The 23699-nt window shown below is 42.0% G+C and overlaps 3 protein-coding genes across 4 annotated transcripts; 1 reads left to right on the top strand and 2 right to left on the bottom strand.

The window, feature by feature from the left end:
• Window positions 1-1583: 1583 nt before the first annotated feature.
• Window positions 1584-3839, top strand: LOC117778339 (calcium-activated potassium channel subunit beta-3). The gene is made up of 4 exons (XM_034613839.1): window positions 1584-1702; window positions 2728-2910; window positions 3107-3125; window positions 3471-3839. Exons 1-4 carry the CDS (start codon window positions 1584-1586, stop codon window positions 3837-3839), a joined length of 690 nt encoding a protein of 229 aa, XP_034469730.1.
• Window positions 3840-4350: 511 nt separating this feature from the next.
• On the bottom strand, window positions 4351-17918 carry LOC117778034 (phosphatidylinositol 4,5-bisphosphate 3-kinase catalytic subunit alpha isoform). 2 transcript variants are annotated; one of them, XR_004616719.1, is made up of 22 exons: window positions 17543-17918; window positions 16276-16691; window positions 15803-16012; window positions 15409-15659; window positions 14828-15073; window positions 14567-14652; window positions 14356-14461; window positions 13758-13910; window positions 13321-13455; window positions 12960-13084; window positions 11830-11911; window positions 11467-11631; window positions 11229-11332; window positions 10678-10849; window positions 9269-9375; window positions 8796-8917; window positions 8324-8402; window positions 7962-8132; window positions 7736-7853; window positions 7483-7634; window positions 5264-7289; window positions 4351-5232 (listed from the first exon to the last, which is right to left on the bottom strand). XR_004616719.1 is itself a non-coding variant. In XM_034613230.1 (21 exons), exons 2-21 carry the CDS (start codon window positions 16625-16627, stop codon window positions 7019-7021), a joined length of 3207 nt encoding a protein of 1068 aa, XP_034469121.1. In that variant the 5' UTR covers window positions 16628-16691; window positions 17543-17918; the 3' UTR covers window positions 4351-7018. The 2 variants fall into 2 exon arrangements, 1 of the variants encoding a protein (XP_034469121.1); XM_034613230.1 differs by having other exon boundaries at window positions 4351-7289.
• Window positions 17919-19160: 1242 nt separating this feature from the next.
• On the bottom strand, window positions 19161-21117 carry LOC117778037 (calcium-activated potassium channel subunit beta-2-like). The gene is made up of 4 exons (XM_034613238.1): window positions 21014-21117; window positions 20752-20922; window positions 20295-20490; window positions 19161-20055 (listed from the first exon to the last, which is right to left on the bottom strand). The coding sequence occupies exons 1-4, from the start codon at window positions 21070-21072 to the stop codon at window positions 19771-19773; spliced, it is 711 nt and encodes a 236-aa protein (XP_034469129.1). The 5' UTR covers window positions 21073-21117; the 3' UTR covers window positions 19161-19770.
• Window positions 21118-23699: the final 2582 nt, after the last annotated feature.

Genomic DNA, 23699 nt, shown 5'->3' on the forward strand with positions numbered 1-23699 from the left:
TATGCATGTGATATTATACACACTGCATTTTGTATGTTAATATTAATATTGGATTCCACTGATTGTATTTACTTGTCATGCAGACTATTAGGTGTTTTTTTGCTTCTGTGGCTCTGGAGAAACGTTTAATAGAAGATATCCTTATTGATGTCATCAGGGTTATCACTTGAAGTAGTGTAGGGGAACGTTTCTCCTATCAAGGGCCATTTTAACAAGTTTTACAACATCCTTCGAGGGTCATACTAAATTACTGAACACATAGATCACACTATCACACTGACTAGTAAGGGTCATAAATCCTGCCTCCTCTATGTCAGTGGATGGAATATGAGTCAAAATAAAAAAACATTTCAAAGATGGTTTCAGTCAGTTTGGGTATCACACAGATGTTTGTTCAAGTGCTCATTCTTCCGGTTTATTCCACTTTATGGTTTTAGTTATTTATTTGATGTTGTAAAAACGAGGGTGAATCGTCATGACTGACAACTGAGACTGACTCGCGATTTGGATGAGCGCATATATCAACTGTGCCTCATCTATAGGCAATACTGCGACTCTGGCTCCAAATGCACAAGATGACACCATTTTCCTATCCTGGACATTTCAGCTTCATTTCTGGATCATGGGAGGAAGTGAAGAAGTGTTGCCCATCTTTATATAAAGTCTTGGTCTTCACAGGAATACGTTTTTTGAAAAGTACTGCACACTGCAGCAGGTTGCCACAAACAGGGATCCTTCAAACGTCTATGCTCTATATGGATGTAACGCTCTGGCAGCTCCCACATCTGTCAGTCACTCTTGGAACTGGATCTGATGGCCCAGCAGACTTGAGAGGAGTTGACCTTTTTTTGTCTTATGCCTGGCCTGAGGACTATTCTACAGAAGAGTGTTAGGACCAGGTATGAGGAAAAAACAGAGAGGAGGAATATTTTTTCCAGTTTGCACTTGAAGTAAAGAAGATGAAATAGTACTTTGTGAATAAAGTTGAAACATAGTGGAGTAAATTCAACTCCTCTGGTCTAGTTAGGAGTGACTGGCAGCTATGTGGGCTGTGTGTGTTACATCCTCGGGGTGAATGGTGCAACCATTGATATCCTTGCATTTGTCCATCACCATTTATTACAGGATGCACAAATGAGGCCACCTCTTCCAAGCTGCTGCACAAGCTGCTTCCAGTTTAAACTAGAAAATAAAATGTTGTTTTTTAACTAGAGCTTACACATCAAAATCAAACTAAATTGGTTCAGATACTTTTTGTATTTTCTCCCTGAGGAAGAATCATACTGTTTCAGAGAAAAGGATCAAGTCACGAGTCGAACATGAGAGTTGCATCGAACCACAAATAAAATCGGAATCATTGCGACCCCGGTGGCCATGCATCTGTCCCATCTGGATTTAATAAATTAAACTTGAACTTGAACTTGATGCATGTATTTGTGTGTGTGTGTGTGTGTGTGTGTGTGTGTGTGTGTGTCTTTGTGTTTGAGCGACGCAGGGACCTCCTCCACACCTCCTCCGCAGTGCAGGAGCAGGAGTGGAGCCGAGGGGTGGATGGACGTGGAGGGCAGAGAGTTCGGTCCCAGATGCCGGGGTCGAGTGTCGGGGAGGACAGAGCCATCCTGCTGGGCTTCGCCATGATGGCCTTCTCCGTGCTCATGTTCTTTGTGGTCGGCATCACTATGGTCAAACCCTTTGTCAACAGGTACACTGCAGTCTGTCATCTACGTTAGAAAGGAAGTCGTATGGTAGACAGTACAATGACTTTTATTTGATTTTTGACAGTAATGGAAATTAAAAAATACATTTTGTTCTAAATATCAAAACAAATGAATAAATTATTTCATATTTATCAATTGATTAGATTTTAATTAACTAATTCATTGTTGAATTCAAACCCAAACAGGGATATTGTATTTGCAGTGACATGAAAAAGCAATCCCTTACATTAGTACATTTGTGTTGCTTTTTTAGGATAATTGTCTCAATGTAAAATGCTGTAGATGCTATAGAAATATAAAATAATATATATTTATCATACATACATACATCTTTGATTTTACTGGCACAAATTGGCTTCCATAAAACGTGCAACCCCATTATTACCAAGATTATCAGACCATGTCCCGAATCCATGCTTCCATGATACCGATTTTTTTGTGTTCACACTAGAAAGGTGACAACTACACTCAGACATGATTCTCCCTCAATGTGATGGAAAGGAAAAAGTAAATGGAATAAGATAGAATAGTAAAATGTAATTAGATTACATGCTGACAAGCTCAAAATGTAACATGATAATATTTACCATGTTGGTGCTGATGCTAAAAAAAATTTCTGATCAAATTAAGACAAGGCTTATGGGAAATTCCTTGGTGTGATATTATGCAATGTATGGTACATCTTTGACCTAATGGTGGCGCTAGATGAAAAGTCAGCGGATTACCAAAGCAAGGAGTCATCCTACCATGAGTGTCAGTACTCAATGTCACAACGATTCATCCTATAGCTGTTGAGATATTTCAGTCGTGACCACAATGGTGACTTGACTGACAGGCAGACTGACATTGCCATTCCTCGAGCCCAGAGCATAGTTAAAGCATAAAATAAAAACAGGGCACACAGCAGAGATACAGCGAGAAACAAGCAGTGGCTTCCTGGTTTAAGTTTGCATGTTTTGTGGATGTGAGGGTCGGGTCTCCTGAACGTTTCCTGCCTCTTGTTTTCCAGTGACTGGGTGGAGGAGGCCAGCTGTGTGCTGATGCAGGCCGACATCCTTACAGAGTGGGTGGACTGCAGAGGTGTGAGCACCGTGCCGTGCCTCAGGGTGATGGTTAACCTCACGGGCTCCAATCAAAGTGCTTTTCTACACTTCGACGAAGAATCGGTCCTGCTTGCTCCTGAGGTACTACGGTAAAGTCCGGCTCGTAGGTCTCACCTATAGTTTCACGAGCCTCTGGTTTGGATGAGCCTCTCACCATGTGAGGCTTGTCAAGTGGCATGTGGGAACACCTGCAGGATACTTTGCCTGGAGGTGGATCTGAGCAATAAAGGGGACATATAGTGCTTTCTCAGTTTCTCCCTTTCCTCTTTCTTGTGTATTCAAAAGTTCTGCAGAGTTCTGTTTTGTGAATGGTGATTTTACTTGTCAGGATTCAGAGTTTTCATCAAGCCGTGACTAAAAAAAACACCTAAGAAAGCAATAAAGAAAAAAGATAAACAGACAGGACAACAAAAACTAACATCACTCTGATTCCTGTGCTGGTCTGAATAAGAGATGCTCCTCTTCAGTCCCACTCACTGAGACTGCATGAAACAATCGGACGTATCTGTGCTGCAAATGGCGGCCGAGAAGGGCTTTTCCTTTTTTGACCTTGTAGCTCGTCTCACTGATTGCAATCAGCACTGCCAACAGGGACAGGCAGCTCGATGATGGAAATGACACTTCTTGAATCATATCTTTTCTTTCACAGTGTTTCTACATACCCAAATGTCAGATGGACATTACGGATCTTCAAGCTGAAGTCCACAGAGTGAAACAGATGTTGGACGCTCAGCAGGGGACCACGTCATCGTGCTTCATCGACCGCACAGGACACCCCGGGGAAGTGATCTTGAGCAGGAAGTACACGCTGGAGAAGGCCCTGTTTGCTCTGCTGTGGCCCTGTCTGATGCTGGGCGGTGGAACTCTGCTGGTGGGCCTGGTGAAGCTGACACAGTACCTGGCTCATCTGTCCGCTGAGGTGTGCAGTAGAGCTGCGGGGGGCTGCCTGACGTCAAGATACACCCAGGGCAAATTGTACAGACTCCTACGGAGGTCCAGCCTGCAGTCGCCATCTTGACACAGTTGGTGTTTACGCTGCCGTAACTGTAACAAGCCAAAAGAGAGATGAACAGATTACATTAGCCCACAGCAACCAGTTTGTGGGAAAAAAACTTGAATTCTTTGATTTGGCTACAGAAGACTGTAATAATAAGACTGTAATGACCCCATGGTCGAGGACTTCCCTTTCTGCCACAAGTTTCTTAATTTTAGAGGTGTGGTCGAGGACTAGAACATTTACGTGTGTATGATGTGCCTGAAAGGGGGGGGGATAATACCTTTGCCTGGGCCCCCGAAGTGCCCTGAAACACTCCTTCTTGCCAGACCTCTGTCGCCCCCACCTCATCTGTAGTCGCCAGGCCACAACAGCTGCAACACACCCAAACCTGTGGCTGAACTGTAAAGAGCATCTCCTACATGTTTTATACGCACTGCTGCAGTTTGCATTGAGGAGTCATGTGTCGGTAAAAAATATTTTTTGAACACAGATACAAAGATTGTTGATGTACTGATTCAAGCCTTGTTCCACACTGTTTTTCATTTTTATTAGGAAGCAGAAACAAATTGAATTTCCTTGTAAATAACATCATTTGAAGTGTCATACATTGTAATAAAATAACCTATTTAGATAGGGAGAAATGTATTTATTCAACAACACAATAAATGAATGCATACAGTTCATTATCAGACATGGTCATATGATGACTAAAACAAATATTTGAAGGTTTTTTAATGATATATACAGATGGACAGATAACTAACATCATTCCGGTTCTTTTTTTTTTTTTTAAAACATGCAGGGCAGCGTCTTCCTCCATATTGTACTCACAGGGCAAGAGATCTCCACGGGACATGAGGGTCGCACTGGGACAACTGCATCAAGTCCCCGTCCTTCATTCAACAATTCACCTCTGCTTTGTCATTCATATCGTTTCAACAACTCGAGGCCGTCTACTGGGTTTGCGTATGAGGATGGTGCATGTTATGCATGATTGCTTTTTTTGGTTAGCAGTTACATATATGAGTTTGCTTTACATTTAAAAATACAAAAATATATTACCTCTGTAATTATTCAAGGAAAGCATTTGCACATGTAGTAGCAGGATCAGTATCTGTTACCTTCATTGTGACTTTGTTGTACCCCCACACAAGTAACAAGGTCATTTCTATACATGAAATTCAAGTAAACAACATCAGGTCAAACAAAAGGAAAAGTAGATATTCGAGGACCTCATGCATAATGAAGTGTGAGAAACAGAAAACAACCATATCATGTGGAAGTATAAAGGGAAATCGCATCATTTAGTTTGTTCTTCCATAAAGAACATGGGGACTAGTTTTCTCAAGTTGGGGTCCGGCCCACTGCTCTGTATCCCGTACAGAAGCACATGCATTTCGGTAGGATCGGTTTCCTGAGCATTTTTTCTTTTTTTTTTTTTTAACCAGGAACAGAATTGAAAAGAAATTGACTTTCACACAGACTCGTGTCCAGGAAACCGCCCTGTGGGGTATCATTTGGTAAAGCTAGAACATTTACTGACCTCTTACATATGTGTCTGTGCGGCGAACAAAATTGCAAAGACTTTTCTTGCGCACATAAGGGCGACAATCATAGGAGAGAGTAGGGAAGAAGACACTTGGAAGGTTTAAATTAAAAGAATTCACTTTTTTTTTTAACCTGGATGTCACGATCTGGGTCCGTATGGCAAATGTGAGCAGAGAGTCGTCTTAAATTATTTTTCTTAAAGAGTTCGAGGAGACGGGAGCAAAACTAAAAATCTTAAATATTTTACAGATGGCTTAGATTGGAGCTCCACGCGGAAACCTGGTGGGGAAAGGGCAAAGGCAGGGTCCGAAGCTGTAGCTCATTGTTCTTACTGTTGGGAAGAAGTAAACAATACTGCTTTTCTTCCATGTACAGTCTGTACAGAGTTTGGACACGCTCGTTTGTGTGAAGCCTCTCTGCCTGACTCTGACATCAAGTTATTTTTTTCCCCTCAGCATACAGTACATATAAAGATCACAACTTGCATAGTGTAACAGCACAGCACACAAAATGAATGTTATGCATCCTTCTCTCCTGCGTTTCTCTCCTTCATCGGCTGAATAACTAAAGACCAATTCCTAGCGCGTGATACAGCTGGCCATCAGGAAGCTGTTCTGCAGTCACTCGATGTTTCAACATTTGTGCCTCAACGTCACCTGACACAGAATAATACTGATAGACAAAACAAAACAAATACTGCAGAGATCAGTGTGATGAGTACACGAGAATTGGAATAGTACTGACTATTTTCTTTTACAATAAGACTGCGGAGTAGTGGGGTTACACATGTAGTACTTTGGCTCAGTAGAAAATAGACTCAAAAAGGAATATGTGCACCGAATGCAAACAAGTCTGTGAATATTTCTCTGTACAAAGGTCAGTTATTTCGTGGTGGTGTTGGGATTTCTACACAGTGGACACGTCGTCTGAGGGCTACAAATAAGTCATGATTCAGTTTCTGTGAAAGTGTTAAATGCTAGCTAAGTGTTTTCCACACTTCCTCTCTCAGTCTTGTACTTATAGTGTTTTTTTTTTTTTTGTAAGGACTTTGTTTGGACACCTGCCAGGCTTCATTCACAGCATCTCAGCTGTCCTGGCTTGTGTCCGCAAACATCTCCCCATTCTTCATCCGGTCAAAATAGGTAGTGGAAATCAACAGTAAGTTTATCCGTAGAAAAAGCCTGCTGTGCTCATAGTGTACCACTTCAAAATGTTCCTTTCTTAATGCTGATGGTTGTAGATGTATTGAAAGAAGTTTTTAAAAATATGAAAAATAAAAATTTGTCCCAAGTTCTGTTTGCATGAAGAAGGTCAATGTAGTCCAGGTCCATCACACTTTTAGTCCCTATGGAGAAGACAGATGAATATAACTCCACCCTGCCTTGTTGAGTTCATAGTGCAGGGAAAAGACATTCAGACACCTGAAGAAATAAGAGCAATTAGGCATCATGTCCCTGAAATTGGCCCTTCTGAGCTCCCTTAGTTTGTGGTGCACGGGCACATGATGTTTCAGAGTCAAATGCTGGCGGTAATATTAACCAGGCCTTGGTGGAGCTGGGCAAATACTTATTTTTGCTTCTCCCTTCTCTTTTGGTTTTTAGTGTGCTGTTGTTGCCACAGTCCTTTACACCTCTCGTTGCGTACTTGCCATTTTAGTTCATGGCATGCTGGCGGATAGTGTGAAAGATCCAGTCCATCTTGGTCGTCCAGCCGCCATGGTGAGCGTCGTTCATCTGCTTCATGAAGTAGTCCAGGGCTTCCTGCTCTGTCTTGTCCAGGGCCAGGGTCTTCCTGATGTAGGCGATGTCATCGAATGACTGCAGCTCGGGCATCCCAGAGCCCAGCATCATAGAGAAGAGGTTGATGAAGAGGTTGGCGTGTTGTCGGATCGCCAGGTACGCTTTGTAACACATTTCCTGGAACCTGAGGGGCAGAAGGAAAACGTTACCTAAGGAGTGGAAGAAATAAACGTGGTGACAGAGAAAACAGACCAGTGGGGTCAAGTGGGAAATTCGGCCACAAAGAGGAGATGGATGCTCGATCTCATGCCGTAAAAATACTGCAACCTTTTTCTTTCATCCAAAGATAACAAACTCATGTCCACTGCTGCCGTTACCTTTCGAACTCCCTCGTTTTGGTGCACTCTTGAGTTCCTTTGCTAATAACGATCAAGAAGTCCTGTGTAAGCACAAAAGGCACACGCTCCCTCTTGTACCCGAACTTCTTCTTTTTGTGGTCGAGGAAATGGCCAAAGTCTATGTGGAACAGCTGTGGAAATAGAAGGAAAAACACACAATTTAATTAAACACTTAACAGAAAGTATGTACGTGTATATATAACATAGAAAGAATGTCAAATGTAATCTTTACCTGTCCATCATCTTTGACCATAATGTTGCTATTGTGTCTGTCTCCTATGCCCAGGATAAATGTGGCTACACAGTAGCCTGCACATGACCGTGTGAACAGATCTATGGCCTGGTCGTACCTGAGAAATCAAACAAACGGAGAATACTTGTGTCTCAGAGAGGATCCAGTAACTGTGTGGTCACCTCTCCGTCCTACAGCTGTATAAATCACTGTTTCTGCCACTCACATCTCCCCCTTGTTCTTATCCTTGAGCCACTGGTGCAGTGTGTGGCTGTTGAACTGCAGCGCCCCCTTTAGGCCTCCTTTACACTGGATCTGCATGATGGTGTGCGAGCTCCTCACCACCTCGATCAACCCCACGCAGTCGCCGATTGACAGGCAACCGTATGGCAGCATTCTGTGAACACAAGCACAGAAAACATCAAGAGAGGCAGGGGAAAAAAATGATGGCGTCTAAATGAAATGACCTGAAGTGGCTGGCGGGATTTGCCACTAATCTGCATTCAAGCATTGAGTGCAGAACATGAAAGGTCTGGCGCTGTTGAAGTGTACCTTGTCGTTGATGTCACAGTGAAGTGAGGAGCCTACCTGAGATCAAGGCCTTGGTTCTGCCAGATGTTCTCCATTATCTTAATGATCTGCAGCGTCAGCATGTCCTGCCTCAGATCTGCGAAGGCACAGGGAGACAAGGAGGTGAAAGACAGTGAGGTGAGCACTAGCTCGTCTTTGATCAACTCCAAAGATGCATTATGGAGCAGAGCTGTCAAAGTCAGTTTTGTCATACACTGCGCTGCAAAATGCACAAGCAGCTGAGAAAAAGGGTGATTCAAATAACATGACACGCATTTCTCTGGATTCCGTGTAAAGAGCATAGATGAGCTCGTGATTGTGTAACAGGATATGCCCTACAGGCTTCCACTGAAATTTGCTGCATGCTCAGCAAACAGATTTTCAAGTCAAGTTGTGTGGTCATGGGTGTGTGAGAGAGAGACATAGACAAAGGGTGGACAAAGAGAGGTAGAGAAGTAGAGAACAAGAGAAAAACACAAACAAAACTCACCATCTCCATTTTTGAAGATAATTTCGTTGTTCTGGAAGAGCAGCTCTGACATCATATCTGGGTTTTCCCAGTTGAGCCACAGTGGTCGCTTGGCTGATGACATCATCCTGCATTCCTCCAGACTGAAACACACACAAGGATGTTTAAAGAAGAAGAGAAATGACAGAAGGGAAACACCAAGTCCTCAGCAGTTGTTCCTGTGCTCTCGAGTCCAGACTCAGTAAAATATACAAAATATACAGTAAATTAGCTCTTCCCAACTGAGAGATGTGGACTGGGTCCACAAAATTAAGGTTCTGTTTGGAGAGCGATGAGTTCATTATGTTCCTAAATGTAATCATACACAAAAGGCCTTTTAAATTACACCTAATAGTATTTAAATCCTGAAGGACAGAGAGGTACAAGCAACACCCTCAGAGGAAATAAGCATTAAATGCCAACCATTAGAGTTAGATAAGAGAGTGCTGATGTACCGGAGGTTTCCGAGCTGATGTGCTGGATTCAGTGGGGAGGTGAAGCTTTGCAGTGCATCCATGTAGTCCGGCCTTCTCATCTGCTCCACCAGAAACTTCATTTGAACCTTAGAAGAGATGAAACAAGTGTATCAGTTAGTTTTTCCACCTGGACTGTGGCACCACTGTCTCATTTTTCAGGCCAGTTTCATAATGAGCAAAAACAAACTGTCATCTCTCACAATAACATAAATGATCTATAGTGTTTTCCATTCTTTCTGCATCGATTTGCCCGGCCTCTCCCCTTTAGAGAGAATCTAATTATGTAAGAAAGAATGAAGCAGTTATTAATGCTACTGCTGCTGCTGCCGAGCAGCTGGATGAGTGAGCCAGCCCGGTAAAGTTTCTGGTCCAGGCTCTTGTCATCTCACACCTAGACTACTGCAACTCCCTTTACCTGTTAGTGCCATCCGAGCTCTGCAGCTCATCCAGAATGCAGCAGCTTGACTGGTCTTCAACCAGTGGCTGCCCGCCTCCGCTTCAAGACACTAGTACTTGCATACAGAATCAGGCTAATTCTATATCCAGGAGATGGTTAAACCTTACATCCCGGCCCGTCCACTCCGCTCTGCATCGGCCAATCAACAAAATCACGTCTGTTTGCTGTCCTGGCTCCCAAATGGTGGAAAAAGCTCCCCATTGACATCAGGACAGCAGAAAGTCTACACATCTTCCGCCGTAGGCTCTATTAAATCAGTTTGCTAGTTAGCGAGCTAACCAAGACCTCAGCTTAGACAATTAGCAAATTAGTAGGTGGCTAAAACTTTCTTGTAGCCTGTAGTTAGGTCTTAAATTTAAAATGACCTTCTGTGTTGTTGTTTTTTAGCTTTGTCTGTAGATCTAAAATAATCTGTTTTTGGATTCAGATCATAATATTAAGTAAAATCTTCAATAGTTACCAGTACATCTATTTGTTAATTTTTCATAATTTAGGATTTTCCTTGATTTATGAATAAAATATAGTCCCTCTAGTTTTCTCCTCTGCATTAATTTGCTCTTGCTGTGTTTTACTTAACATAAGAATCTTGTAGCAACTGACACTGAATAACGTTTTGACTTTGCTTAATGTCTCGTACCAATAATTCACTTACTTTAACCCATTTAAACACCATCTGATTTAACCTAAACATAATTTAAGTAACTGCTTTTATTTATTATTTGTATGATTTTTTTCCTATTACTGTAGGGATGAGTCAAGTATCATTCTGGTTTGAAATATATTTTGCTGTAAGCAGAATGAAGGCAACTGTCCAAATGTATCCCTCTGCTATATATCCTAACATCTGTAAGGCCAGATAGTCCAGATGTTGTCAGGATTAAACTCAACGATTCAGTGGCTCACAATTAACAGGTAGTGGCTGTTAGATTACCTTCTGTGCCTCATCTTTTTTCTCCTGTTTGAGGAGGTCTGTGAGATTGATGAGTTTCTCCATGGCCTCCACCTGTCTGCTCAGGTGCTTCAGATACATGCCACACGCCCGGCAGTATGACTCCAGCAGCAGACCGAACCGCTGGCTCACTGTCTTGTTGTGCATCTCTGACCTGTGAACATACAAGAGAAGTAAAACAATTAGATGTTGTTGGTGCCCTGATGGAAAACATTGCATGTTGCAGCTTAATACCCTTCACTTCACCCTCCCCTTCCAAACACAGAAGTGAACCTGTGGTAACCTTCATTTATCACAAAATCTCAAAAAGTGTTTAGTTTGTCCATTCTGGACGACTGTAAAAACTACTAGGATTATTTTATATTCCATTTCTGCCAATAGATCCCTTTCACCTAAATCTTAAACACTCAACCTTTAAATTCAACAAAATTTGGCATCAGACAGTTAAGTTCCATTAAAAAAATGTTTACCAGTTAGGTCTCAAACAAACAGATACAACTTGGTGAAAGAAGGCTTTTTTTGTATTCACTCACTTTAAATGCCAGAAGAAGAAATGTCCTATCCTCTGATTGGTTAATGCTCTTTTCAGCAAGAAGCGTGCAAGTGGGTTATCAAGGTACTGCTCATACTTTAGAACCTGGAAACAGACACAGAAAATAATTTACCATAAAAACCACTTCGAGAGAACATGAAACTAAAACATTGAGGGTATTTCTTAGAATAATTCACACTGCTGACTTTACAGTCCAGCCAAATAAAGATGCAACACACCTGAACTAGCTGAATGAGGTACTGAGAAAGTTTGTCATCTGTTAGATATTTCTCAAGGCACTTCACGGCAAAATCTCTGATCATAGGATCGGGGAAGTTGCAATCTAGCAACTCCATGGCTTGTTCTGGCTTGATAGCAGGCCAGTCCTTCAGAAGGCAATACATCTATAAAAAACAAACAAACATGGGCTGGTACAAATTTACATAGCATGTAGTTTGACATGTTGACATGTTGTTTTAGCATTTTCCATTATCAAACAGCTACGTGGCATTGGTACAACAACCAAGTTAGACAGAGTATCTGTTATGGTACACGATGTCCTTCAAAATAAAGGTGTGTCAGCAGTAGAAACCTGAGCTCACCTGTGCAACCTCATCTCTGGAGTTCCATTTCACAGCCAAGAGGATCTTGGGAAGGATCTCTGGCATGTTGACACAGTCTTGTCTAGAATAAGTTTGGAGATAGAATTAGTTTCAACCCTAAATGCAGGGTTTCCCTTTGGTTTTGCTGTTTTGGTCAGGTTGGGTCGAGGGGACTGTTTGGTTGGGGCATTGTGAAAATATGCATTTCCACTTCATTTTGGACCACAGAGTTAAAAACCCACAGTTTAAAACACAACACAGGTTGTTGTTTTCACAGTACAATCAGACATTTGCAAGAAGAAAAGCAAACGAATATGCTCACTGAGGATACAGGAAGTGAGTATGTCATGAAGCAACCTTTGCATTTTTGTGAAGGATCACACTGTGCGCCATAGAAAAGGAAATTTCTAAAACAAGACTTATAGTGAATGGATTTGAAATGCTATTTAATCATCCTCTCATGGCTCTCTGACAAAGTAACAGTGTTTGGCTGCGTACCAAAATTTCTCTAGTCTGTCTGTAGACAGCTCACTGTCTCAGAGGCCACTAGTCAGCTAACTGAGTCACTGCAGCGAGACCACTCTTCTCTCACAGTCCTCAATCCTCTCGCTAAATTATTTTTTCTGACCGTTAAACATTTTTCACACTGCAGTCTTTTTGGGATCATCGTCTGTGACAGATGTAATTCTTAGCTAAACTCCTGCAGGTCAAACTCTATAAGGGTGGCTGTGGAGGAGGGGTAGAACGGACAAAGATTAAGAATAGAAAGACTCGAAAACACTCACTATCCTAGCAACATAATAAAGCTAAAAGAACCCATAATGCATTTCAAAAGACCATAGTTACTATTGTATGTTCTCCATTCTAAAAGAATACCTGTTATGGTTTTACTTCATGGTCGATACAGTATTTTATTTCTCCAGTGAATACTCAGTATAGTTTTTCTCTTGCATTCAGTTTAGGTGATGCACCCAAGTCAGATAATTGTAGGGAAAATCCTGCCCATACAACAGTGGAATGCATAAAATGTAATGATTTGGATAAGAGAGCGTTTATATCCAATCCTAACAAACCACTCATACACCTTCAAAACCCCCCCTCACCATGATATATAACCATATACACATTACCTGTGCCTCCACAGAAAGTCTTTCTCCTGCTCTGTGATGTCAGACAGCGCGTCTCTGTTGCACACCTGCCGCAGCTGCTCGTTGTCAGTGTCAGTCAGGGGGTTGTCACGCGCCAGTCTGTTACTCTATGAAAGCATAAAACTCACTTTAATAATAATATACACAGAACCACATGGAGTCAACGCTGACGAGTGTCACATAAAACTTCACATGTGAATAAGACAGTGATTTCATGTCAACCTCTGTGATGTGATTGATTTATGTGGCAGCTGCTCATGATTTAAAGAAAATGTATTTCTTTCGACGAATCAGATTAGTGAAGCAAAAACATGAAATAAACAACAAATGCTTGTTATCTTACCAAACCAGTGTGGCAGTAATTGAAGCCAAGCTCTCTGGATATATTCCAGTTCGCATGGTCCTCAATGGTGGTCATGTCAGGGAACTTGACAGGGCAACTGAAGTGGTCGAACTCTAGCTCAAGACAAGGGGTTTCCTGCGTGTTCAGAAAAGGTTGTCAAAGGGTTTAATTCAATCACAGAATTGCGCCTGGATCAATGTGTTATTAATTAAGTAGAATTAGAAGCTTGGTTGCTTAAATCTAGGCAGCTGAAATCCAGCTCTGTGACACTATAGGTTGTCATAAGCTCAATTAAAATTGGGACATGAAGCTTAGAGGTCATAAGCAGACACAAGCATAATATAGACTTGTGTTTGTACCTTAGTACAACGATAGTCGGAGAAAGTTAATGTTTTAAATCCTGCCATTCCATGTAATTGAGTGGGAATTATATTCACCTTGTTGGGGTTGGAGCCTGTGACGCCGATAGGGTTGAGCAGGTCTTCTAGGCCATGTGGGACAGGCCATAGGTTGAGAGCCATCTTCCCTGCTACTAGTGTGTGGGTGTAGTCAAACAGGTTGATGTTGCCCCAGGCAAGGGGACAGTGCTCCTACAGGAAAATACCAGCAGGATGATGCATATGAAGATGATTAAACAGTCAACAGCTCAGGGCTATGAAGAAGGAAGGCGCAGTGCAGCTAGCAGGGAAATTGTATATATTCCATTTCTACATTCACTGACCTTGTTAACTCTTCTGACTCACTAAATAAACAGAAATTCAAATGACCACACTGCATCCAAACATTGTAGAATCTTTAAGTGACAGTTAATGTTATAATTCCTAAGATTTTCATGAAATAACATGCTGGTAATTAAATTATTTTACAGTAATTTGGGATTCGAATTGGCTTTTTAGGTATGAAGGAAAACAGAATGATGATGCGTGTTATCTACCATTAGTGTTTAGTATGACACACCGCTGTATATCAAAGCTGTATTAACATACATATACATACAAGTTATATACAACTTCAATGTAGCGTTTCACTGCTAACCTCTTTGGCTCCCTTCCTCCCTTTCACAGAGCAGATGGAGAGGCAGAGTCGGGCGGCACGGGGGATGTCTGGAATGTACATGTCGTAGTTCAGCCACTCATTCCACCTGTAATAAACAAGGAAACGCCCATTACCAAAAATCAATCTTGTTACTGATGCAAAGCTGAGAGAAATTCCAGAGTATAAAACACTACTCCTCATTGTGTATTACCTGGGGTTCGAACAGGGCACCCGCTGGGTGTTGACATTGTCACACAGCTGCTCTCCACCGTGGTATATCCCAGTCCTGACGTAGATCTAGAGCAGTCACAAGAACAACAGATTATTTACTAAGCCCCTGAGTGATAACAGTATCTTTCACTGGATGAAGTACAGGAGATGTTAAGATTTTGTTTTAGTCAATGCAGAACAAAGCAGAGACTCTTTAAAGAGAGCCAGATAAAATAGTTACAGCACCACACTGCATTTGTACCTTGTCAATGTCTCTGATGTTGACATTGACGTATGTGGCGCACAGTATCCTGATTCTCAGTGTTCCACTGATAGTCCATAGAGCCTTGGTGGCTGTTTCCCCATTCATGTAGGGCGTTGCTGTGGATATTCGCCTTGCATACGACGGCATTGTGAAGTTGTCGATGGGCAACTGGGAATACAGGCTGTCTTTTGCCATTAGCATCAGGTTGGGCATCCGTCCAAGCATGATACAGCTGCGCACATACTGTTGAGCAGAGTCAAATTGACATTTTGAAGCAATTCATGCTGTTTGACATTTCGAAGCCATTCAAATTCCTAGGTTTATTAACATCTGAATTACTGAATTTTACAATGACAACTCTGCAATAACAGACATACAGAACCTTGTACTTAACATACCATGGTATGTATGGTCTATTCTTGAATCAGCACATTATACAGGCAGCATATTTTCTATAAATTGCATTTCATGTCATGAATGTCAAGCCCATTTGGACTGGATGATAATTTGACGTGAGGTGGATCTCTTCCCCCTTTAAGTACAATAGCATCAGATAAGCTATGATTAAATTAGATTACCTTGTACTGACTCAGAGGGTATTTCTCCAGTAAGTACTCGTCACAGCCGCACACTTTGAGGATGTATTTTCCCTGATACTCCTGCACACACATCTTTAACTGCTCCTGGGAGAGCAGCATGCTACGTGTCTTCTTACGGATGGCTTCCGCAATCACCTGTTCTGGCACATAGTCATGGTTGATCTTGAGGGTATACTTCTGTTTGTCATTGCTGGGTGACACAATAACCCAAATGACAACGATGATTTGACCTGAGGGAAAGAAAATTAAAAGAAACATTTTATCATTTTATCCACACACCCAGTGAAGGTGCAAAGAGAGAAATGTGAATGTTTATAAAATATATTGTGATGTTCAACATTTGCTTCCCAGTGGCTGTAGTAAGATGTCTTACCTTTATCTAGTTTGTTATAGATGTGCCGGGGAAGTTCTACTGAGGATTCTACATTGGGAGGGTACACATATAAAGCTCTACTGTGGGGTCCGTTACTGTCTCTGAGGTCCACAGCATCTTTGCAAACATTTAAAATGTTTCTTCTGAAGTCCTGCACCTCCGGATCTTTCACCAAATCAAACTCACATATAGGCATTCCAATAGCAAAACCTATGAGGGAACAAGTGAATAAAAAAAGTGAGTTGCGAGTCCTTCAACCTCAAAATGATTTAAGGTGGATTTTTCATGTCACATAAAATAATACGTTGCATTTCATAAACACAATATATGTTGTGACCAGTTAAACCCAATGGTATTATGTTAATCCTCCTCACTCTGTGTAATAACATTGCCAAGGACAACAGCTATTATAGTTTATTACTGTATGCTGCAGCATATTGTTTTGTAACTACATAAGATGTCCAGAAACATACCTATCTCTCGGTTGAGAATTTTCTCTTCCCTGTTGCCCACTGGCTCAATAACTTTGAGGAAGGCCTGGAAGAGTCTGAGATCGCACAACCTCCTGGTCTCATCGTAAAACTCCTCCCGCTCTGCCTCCTGGGTGACACTGACAAAGATGTAGGAGCTCTCCTCCTGCAGCAGATGGTACAGAGGGTACTTCCTGGCCTCTTTGAAAAGCTCATGCTTGACTGTGATGAGTGTGGCCTCCCGAAGGCACTCCAATGTGAGAATCATGCCATTTGGCAGAAGGCAGTCGACTAGGATGCTGGGGGGCATCAAGTGCATCCCCCATAGTTCTCCTGAGGATGGCCTGGGAGGCATGGTTGTGCCAGCAAATCTGCTCTTTTCAGAGGCTGGTAATTATCAGATGAGTGATGCCAACTAACTGTGAGAGAGAAGGAAACAGAATTATATAACAACCTCTGACCTGTGGACAGAACTAGTACAGACGCTTGTGGTTAGGATCTGACTTCAGAGATGGTGTAAATGTACGGGAGCAGAATATAAACATGTTAAAGTTAACTCCTTATACATTAGAGGGTATTCTAATGTATTATGGGCGGCCAAAAGTTTTCTATAATGTGTTTACATTACATAGGAAAGCCTACAGCAGCATTACATAGTACTAAAACAGGCCTTTTGTTTTTAATGTGCTCAGCACACTGTACACAGCTACTATGTGGAGATATTTACACAGACAATAGCAACACGCTAACAACTTAACACAACTTGCAGCAAATGGAAATGTCATTTTGTTCATTTAATTATTATGACGTTAGCATCAAGGCTAACGATAACACAGCTTGTCAATGCAAACTTTAGCTCTGGTGAATTTAAGCTAACAGTGGTGTCAAACGAAAAGCACTTGCAAAACCATGTAAACAAACTTGTTAGCAAACACCCACACACAGTTCAGTGTGGCTAACGCTGCTAAGGTTTAGCTTTCAGCCCAAGCTTGACAGGCGCCCTCGGCTGGTCTCAGTGTAAAGCGGCTGCTGTTGTGTTGTGTTTTGTTTCTCTGCTAGCTAGCTCGCCGTGCTAGCCAGGATCCCTGAGCAGATCAATGTCATTTTAAAATATGAAAAACATCCGCTCAGACACAAGCTAATGTGACGTTACTACAATAAAACGGGTGCGATCCCACCGCTTGTTGTGAACCCGTGGAACTCGTTTAGTTGAAAGCAAAAGCAAACACACCACACAACATGAGGGGAGAAAAAACAAATATTGGGCTACCTGTGTCAGACAGCTATCACCACCCGGTTAGCCGCGGCTAGCTCTGGAAGTCCCATTCGTGCCCGCTCTGGAAGTCTCACCCAGCGGTGCTAGCTCTCCAGTCGTACTTCATCCAAACAATGCTACCGAGGGCCCGGGACAGTCCCGCTTCACCGGGATAAAAAGACGCCCCTAGCTCCTGGTGAAGTTGCCAATATGCTGCAGCGGAATAAATGTATAATGCTTCATAATGCTCTCCATCGTGCTGTCCCGAAAACACACACACACACACTAACAGTTTGGTAGCGAGCTAGCTCCGCGCAGCAAGGCTAGCAGCAGCAGCAGCTTGGGGATTGCTAGCAGGCTCCTCATCAGCAGTACGCACCGCCCACACACACACACACACGCACCGCCCCCACACACACACACGCACACTCACACACTCTCACACAGTGTCATGAGGTGAGACTGGGGGATTCACGGGAAGCGGGTCTGACTCTGTAGAAATTCCAGCGAAGAGCACATGAGAGAAACAGTGGCTGAGCTGTGGTTGTTTTCTGCAGACAGGTCATAATGTGGAGACCAAAGCGAATCCCCCCCCCTCCCCTGCAGCGTGTGCGTGTTTCTCCTCCGGGAGAAAGACGTGGAGCTGGTAGATGCAGCGCTCTGATTACGACACTGTGTGTTTATCACTGTGTGTTGTTCATCAATTAAACGATGTTACATCTCAATGGAATTCAGGCTATGTGATCATGTGATTGAGCTCCTGATAGAGGAGCATTTATTACAGCTGCAGAGCCACGTGTGTGTGTGTGTCGGTGTGTGTGTGTCGGTGTGTGCGTGTGTGTGTGTGTGACCAATGCACCATCATTATAATGCATGAAGATTGCTGTTATCGTTAATAGGGTTGTTGTTAATGTGATGCAAGAGTGAACCTCTCGACCCTATGTATGTGGAAACAGAATTATTGATCAATTATACTTTTTTACAGATGTAACATTTTATTCTATTTTATTTATATTCTATTTTATTTATTTATTGCTTAGCTATTTGCTTTCTCTGAGTTTTTTTCACTTTAATATTCACTTTCTTATTTCTGGTACTTACTCCTCTTATAGCATTTTATCTTTATTTCACCTTTATGATTTTCACGTCTTTTAGTATATTAGTATTTTATCTTTTCCCCTTTGACATCTCTTTTAGAATGTTATTTTATTATCTTTATCATTTTCACATGTCTTTTAGTATTTTATTATTTAATAATTTCCACATCTCTAAGAATTTTATTATTTTATCTTAATCTTTGCCACCTCCCTTTTAGCATTCTGTTACTTTATCTTTATTCTTTTCACATCTTCGTTAGCATTTTATTATTTACTAAAACATTTTCACATCCATTTTTAGCATTTATTTTCAACTTTATCGTTTTCACATCTTTATTTGGCCTTTAATTATTTCTGATTTATTCATTTCATATCTCTCTTGTTATTTTATTTACGACAGCATCTTGCTGTGGATGTGTCTTTGTCTTGCTTTTATTCTGCAAAGCTCTTTGTGTTACATTGTATGCATGAAAAGTGCTATTCAAATATTTCAGAGGTCTAGCACAATTTTATTTCATCGCTATTCGTGTATACACAAAAATAGGTAAAAGGCCTACTGCATACTGGTCATTAGTCATAATTGGTCATCGTGGTGGTGAGTATAAAATAAGAATATATTATTGTTTCAGAAAACTATTTTGATTCCAAATCACCAAAGACAAATTCTCAGAGTTGTACAACGTTGCTCAACATCAAAAGTTTGAACACAGAAGACATTGTTCGGAAAGACAGGGCAGTGTTTTACAATGTCTGTTTTTTGGTATTATCATATAAGTGTTGGCAATATAATATAATGTAGTATAATACACTGGATTTAAAATTACTGGTAGAATAAACTTCCTCATAAACAAGTAACAACAGAGCATTTTATAATCCTCCAACACAATGCAAAACCCAGTCCTAGTTTTCCCTGTACAAGAGCCAGCTACACATCTGAACGTTTCCGCCTCGGAACATTCACTCCACTTTTATAAACAGTCACATCCTCAGGCCGCAGTGAATCTCATCTGTTCCACATGTCTCAGCTGAAGAGGAAAGTTTGCTAGGGGGTCACAGCAAGGTTGTTTAGTTCCAACAATCCTTGTCATATCACGTGTCCGTCACCAAACCACCATATGATTGGCTTTCGCAGCTGCCAAATGTATTTCACCTCTTGATCTTCCCAATCTCTTCACAGAGTCTGGAGAGGTACTGTGTGAGCTTCACCATCACGATGATGAGGACCCCCCCTGTGATCATGCAGGAGGGCCAGAGCAGCGAGTGGAGGACGACGCTGTGGTCGTACAGCCGGGTCAGGAGGACGGTCTCCTGCTGCTCGGAGGGGTCGTAGTAACAGGGGACCTGCTGGTTGACCTTCAGGCGCTCGGAGATATTCATAATCATGGTGTGCATGGCCACGCTGTCCCTCTGGCACCTGGGCACATAGAAACACTGCAAGGACAGGATGGAGGCACACAGAGGTTATTTAGAGGGCAAGGATTTTTGTTTATTTCACAACACTGAATACATTTTCTTTTAGCTTGTCCAGGAAAAATTACAAATCCTATCTGCTAACATTTTCTGCACTGGGAGCAGAGTGCATCTATAATCAGGCCAACATCTGACAGCCGCTGCCAACATTTGAAACGGTTCAGTAATTCCTTGTATTTTCCCTCTGGCACAGTACTCACTTCAGAGCTGGCGTCCTGGGTCTCTTCATTGTGAGATAAACGGCTGACACGGCCCGTGTTATTGACGCTCACGTAGACCTGCAGACAGGGGTATTTGGAGACTCTCCAGCAGTCTGACCCACAGTTGTAGGAACAGTTCATGTCTGCCGTGACCGTGGAGTTGCGAACAACACACACACCCTCCTCTGTCCACACACTGTGTTGACATTTAAATGAAGATTCAATTTAATGCAAAAAAGAGAAAGCATTTTGAGGGTCTCTCTTGGTGTGAAATCAACTCGGTTTGGGGGTGTAAATTGTCCCAGAACATCTGCTTTCATAAAAAGTATTTATTTTTTGCAATTTTCAGCTTGAGAGAGCACTGACTCAGTTTTTCAAAAGGCACATGTGATGAATTAAACATGTTTCTTGCAGGAAGTTAACTCCTACGTAAGGTGTTTGAATAAAAGGCCTGTACCTGTCTGCATAGGAGCGTAATATGGTGATCCCCAGGACAAAGTACATCATGACAGATGAGAGGATCATTCCCAGACCCAGGAGAATGGCCCGATCTTCACCAGGCTTTAGAGCTGTCACTGTCTTCTTTTTGTCTAATAAATCTACCTCTCGAAATTTCTGGTAGATTGAGCTGATGATGGAAAATGACAAATGACGTGAAAATCCAACCTCTGTTTTTTTTTAGTGGATGTTCAGGCCTGGAATTGTATAAGCCTTGTTACCTCCTCTCATTTCCTCTCACCGCGCCTCTTGTATTTTTGGCCCCTGCCACAAAGAACATCTTTCCAGATGATCTACGTCCTCCTGTGCTCGCTGAGGCCGAACGGAAAGATTGTTGAAAAGACCTGTGAAGAATCACAGCCTATTTTATATTTAGCTGTGATGCAGCATAGTCGGAAAACACTTTCACCAGCAGGATCATGAACAGAGCAGAAAGCCTCAGCCACCGGTCGCAAAACAAACTTGCCATGAAAGAGAACCACGCATTGTACCGTACCTTTGGTGCATGTTTGCTGTGAAAATCAGGGTTTTTAAAAATAAGTCCAGTGTTGTACAAAAGAAATAAGAATCCCGACAACCCTGCAGAACAGCAGTGCCTGAATATGGGAGTATTATGCTGGGCTGGGACAGGAAGTACCCCAGGTAAACATCACGTTTTGAACACAATGCAACTCTACTAAAGGGTAAACAAGACGGCAGATGATAGGTGTTAATGCTGATGAGGCGCTCCGTGAAAAAAAAAAACTTACCTGCTGTATCCTGTACACTTCAGCTGTCAACACAAAGTCATTGGCTCCTCTCTTGACACAACAACAACAACACCTTGCATGTGCCTCCTCCTGCTCCCTGCAGCTCCTATAGCATTTGCAGAAAACACAGTATTCAGTGCTGCACATGAGGCTTTCAGCCCCATAAACCACATTAGCCTTGATTCAGAGGCAAAAGAATGGGCGGCTGAGACATTATGAGTTATTAGTTTTGGGTCTGCCGAGCGTTAGCGTCAAGGTGAGGGTCAATGCAAACCCACTCATGAAATTGCCAGGTATTTATTCACAAACAGGATTTATGACAAATGTCTTTACGTGACCGTGTTGTTAAGCGTGTGCGGTCATTTGCTCACATCAAATCTGTGATGTCATGGCCCTGTCTAAATCAATAGTGTGCTGCATCATGACCCAGAGGAAGTAGCAATAAATCAAGTAGGAGTCAACAATCAAGTCACATTATTTATTTACTCTCCTTCAATATGGAATGGATTAGGTTTTATATTGTTGGGTATTTTTGTAGCCTCTAACATTTTCATTTTTGAGGGGATAACAACCCGACCAGAGGGAGCAGCAAAGCTCGAAAACAAGCCAACAAGTTCCTTTTAGATGAGTAATTTCCTTATTGTATTACATTCCCAGCTGCGTTGGGGAAATGTTGCTGAGAGACAACCCCAGTGTGACATGAGACATCTGAAGGAGCCCGTAAAAGTTTCCTCGAAACATTCCATGCGAGGTTGCATGCTGCGTGTGTGCACAACAAACAGTTTTACACTTACACGTATTTTTTTTCTGCTTGCGTATTACAACCTCCCAACTTTTCTCCTCTGTAAAGGCACGCTGACCGTTGCCCCTCTACTGCCTCAAGTTCCACACATAACGGTATTGATTTCAGCTAAACATGGAGACGCACACGGTCAGAAACGTCACCTCACCCCTTGCATTACAGTCCAGCAAAAAAAGGTGCCAGGTGACTTCCTACCTAATAACTTATAAGGAATAACTGGTGTCCTTAATGACATGTTGGACAGGCCGTCTCACTCGGGTTTAGAGCTTCACCTTGCATGGCCTTCTGTGACAGCTATAGGGAAGGAAACACATTTATACCATGGAAATATAGTGTTCAAAATTAAAGTACATATTGTCCACATTTCAGATTGGACTACTTTACATGAAAACTCTTTTTTAGCTTGATAATTTTCTCATTTATTAAAACCGACAGTGATTAAAACATTTTTCACATGGCAATAAAATAGTATATTCGCTCCTAAGCTAATCAGACCCGTGAAAATCTGAAATGATTGAAGTGAAATGGCTAAAACTGAACTGAAGTGGAAACAGTATCATAGCCATCGGGTGAAGGAGGGGATCTGAACGACAGCCACCGACTTGAAAAGTAGATTTAAAATAAATCCTTCCTCATATCTCTGCCTATTTAAAAAGCTACTGAGTCTGCAGTGTCACTGCATGAAGCAGTGGAGGGGGACAGTCTGAGGAGCTGCTTCAGCTCACAGCGCTGGTGTGAAACCGCTTATCCTAGCAGGAACGCATTGTTCACATTTCCCTATTATCAGTTTAATGAAGTACATATCCTGAGCCGAGGGCCGATGGGATCAGCTGACCTCACGGTATAATATTTACGGGTGTGTCCTTGGTTCATGTTTCTTCCAGCTGCCCCGCTCACATCTTGTGACACTGAAGGCCTGACTGAATGAGGGATAAAACCTAAATGGCACGTGGTAGACAGAAAAAAACACAAACTACAAAGAAAGACATAAAAACAGCAAAGACAATTAAAGTCCTCTTATTAAACCTCATTTAACAGGTTCAATCATTCAATCAATCCACATTTAAGGGGGAACTGCACCAAATTGTACATAATTAGAAATATCAATCCCCTAAACATGTTTGATTTTTTTTCATCGAGATCCATGAATTATTCTCTGAGAAATCAACAATTCTCCATCTCACAAGAAAGTAAGTAAAAGAAATTGCTCTGCCCCATGATCCAGATCTGCACCAAAATGTAATGGTTTGTCTCCTGACTCATACTGCATCCTTCCACCGAAGTTTCATGGTGATACATCCAATAGTTGTTGTGTAATCCTACTAAATATCAGACAAACATAAACCTAACCTCCTT

Source organism: Hippoglossus hippoglossus, chromosome 17 (assembly GCF_009819705.1).
Source record: "Hippoglossus hippoglossus isolate fHipHip1 chromosome 17, fHipHip1.pri, whole genome shotgun sequence".
Taxonomy (NCBI): Eukaryota; Metazoa; Chordata; class Actinopteri; order Pleuronectiformes; family Pleuronectidae; genus Hippoglossus; species Hippoglossus hippoglossus.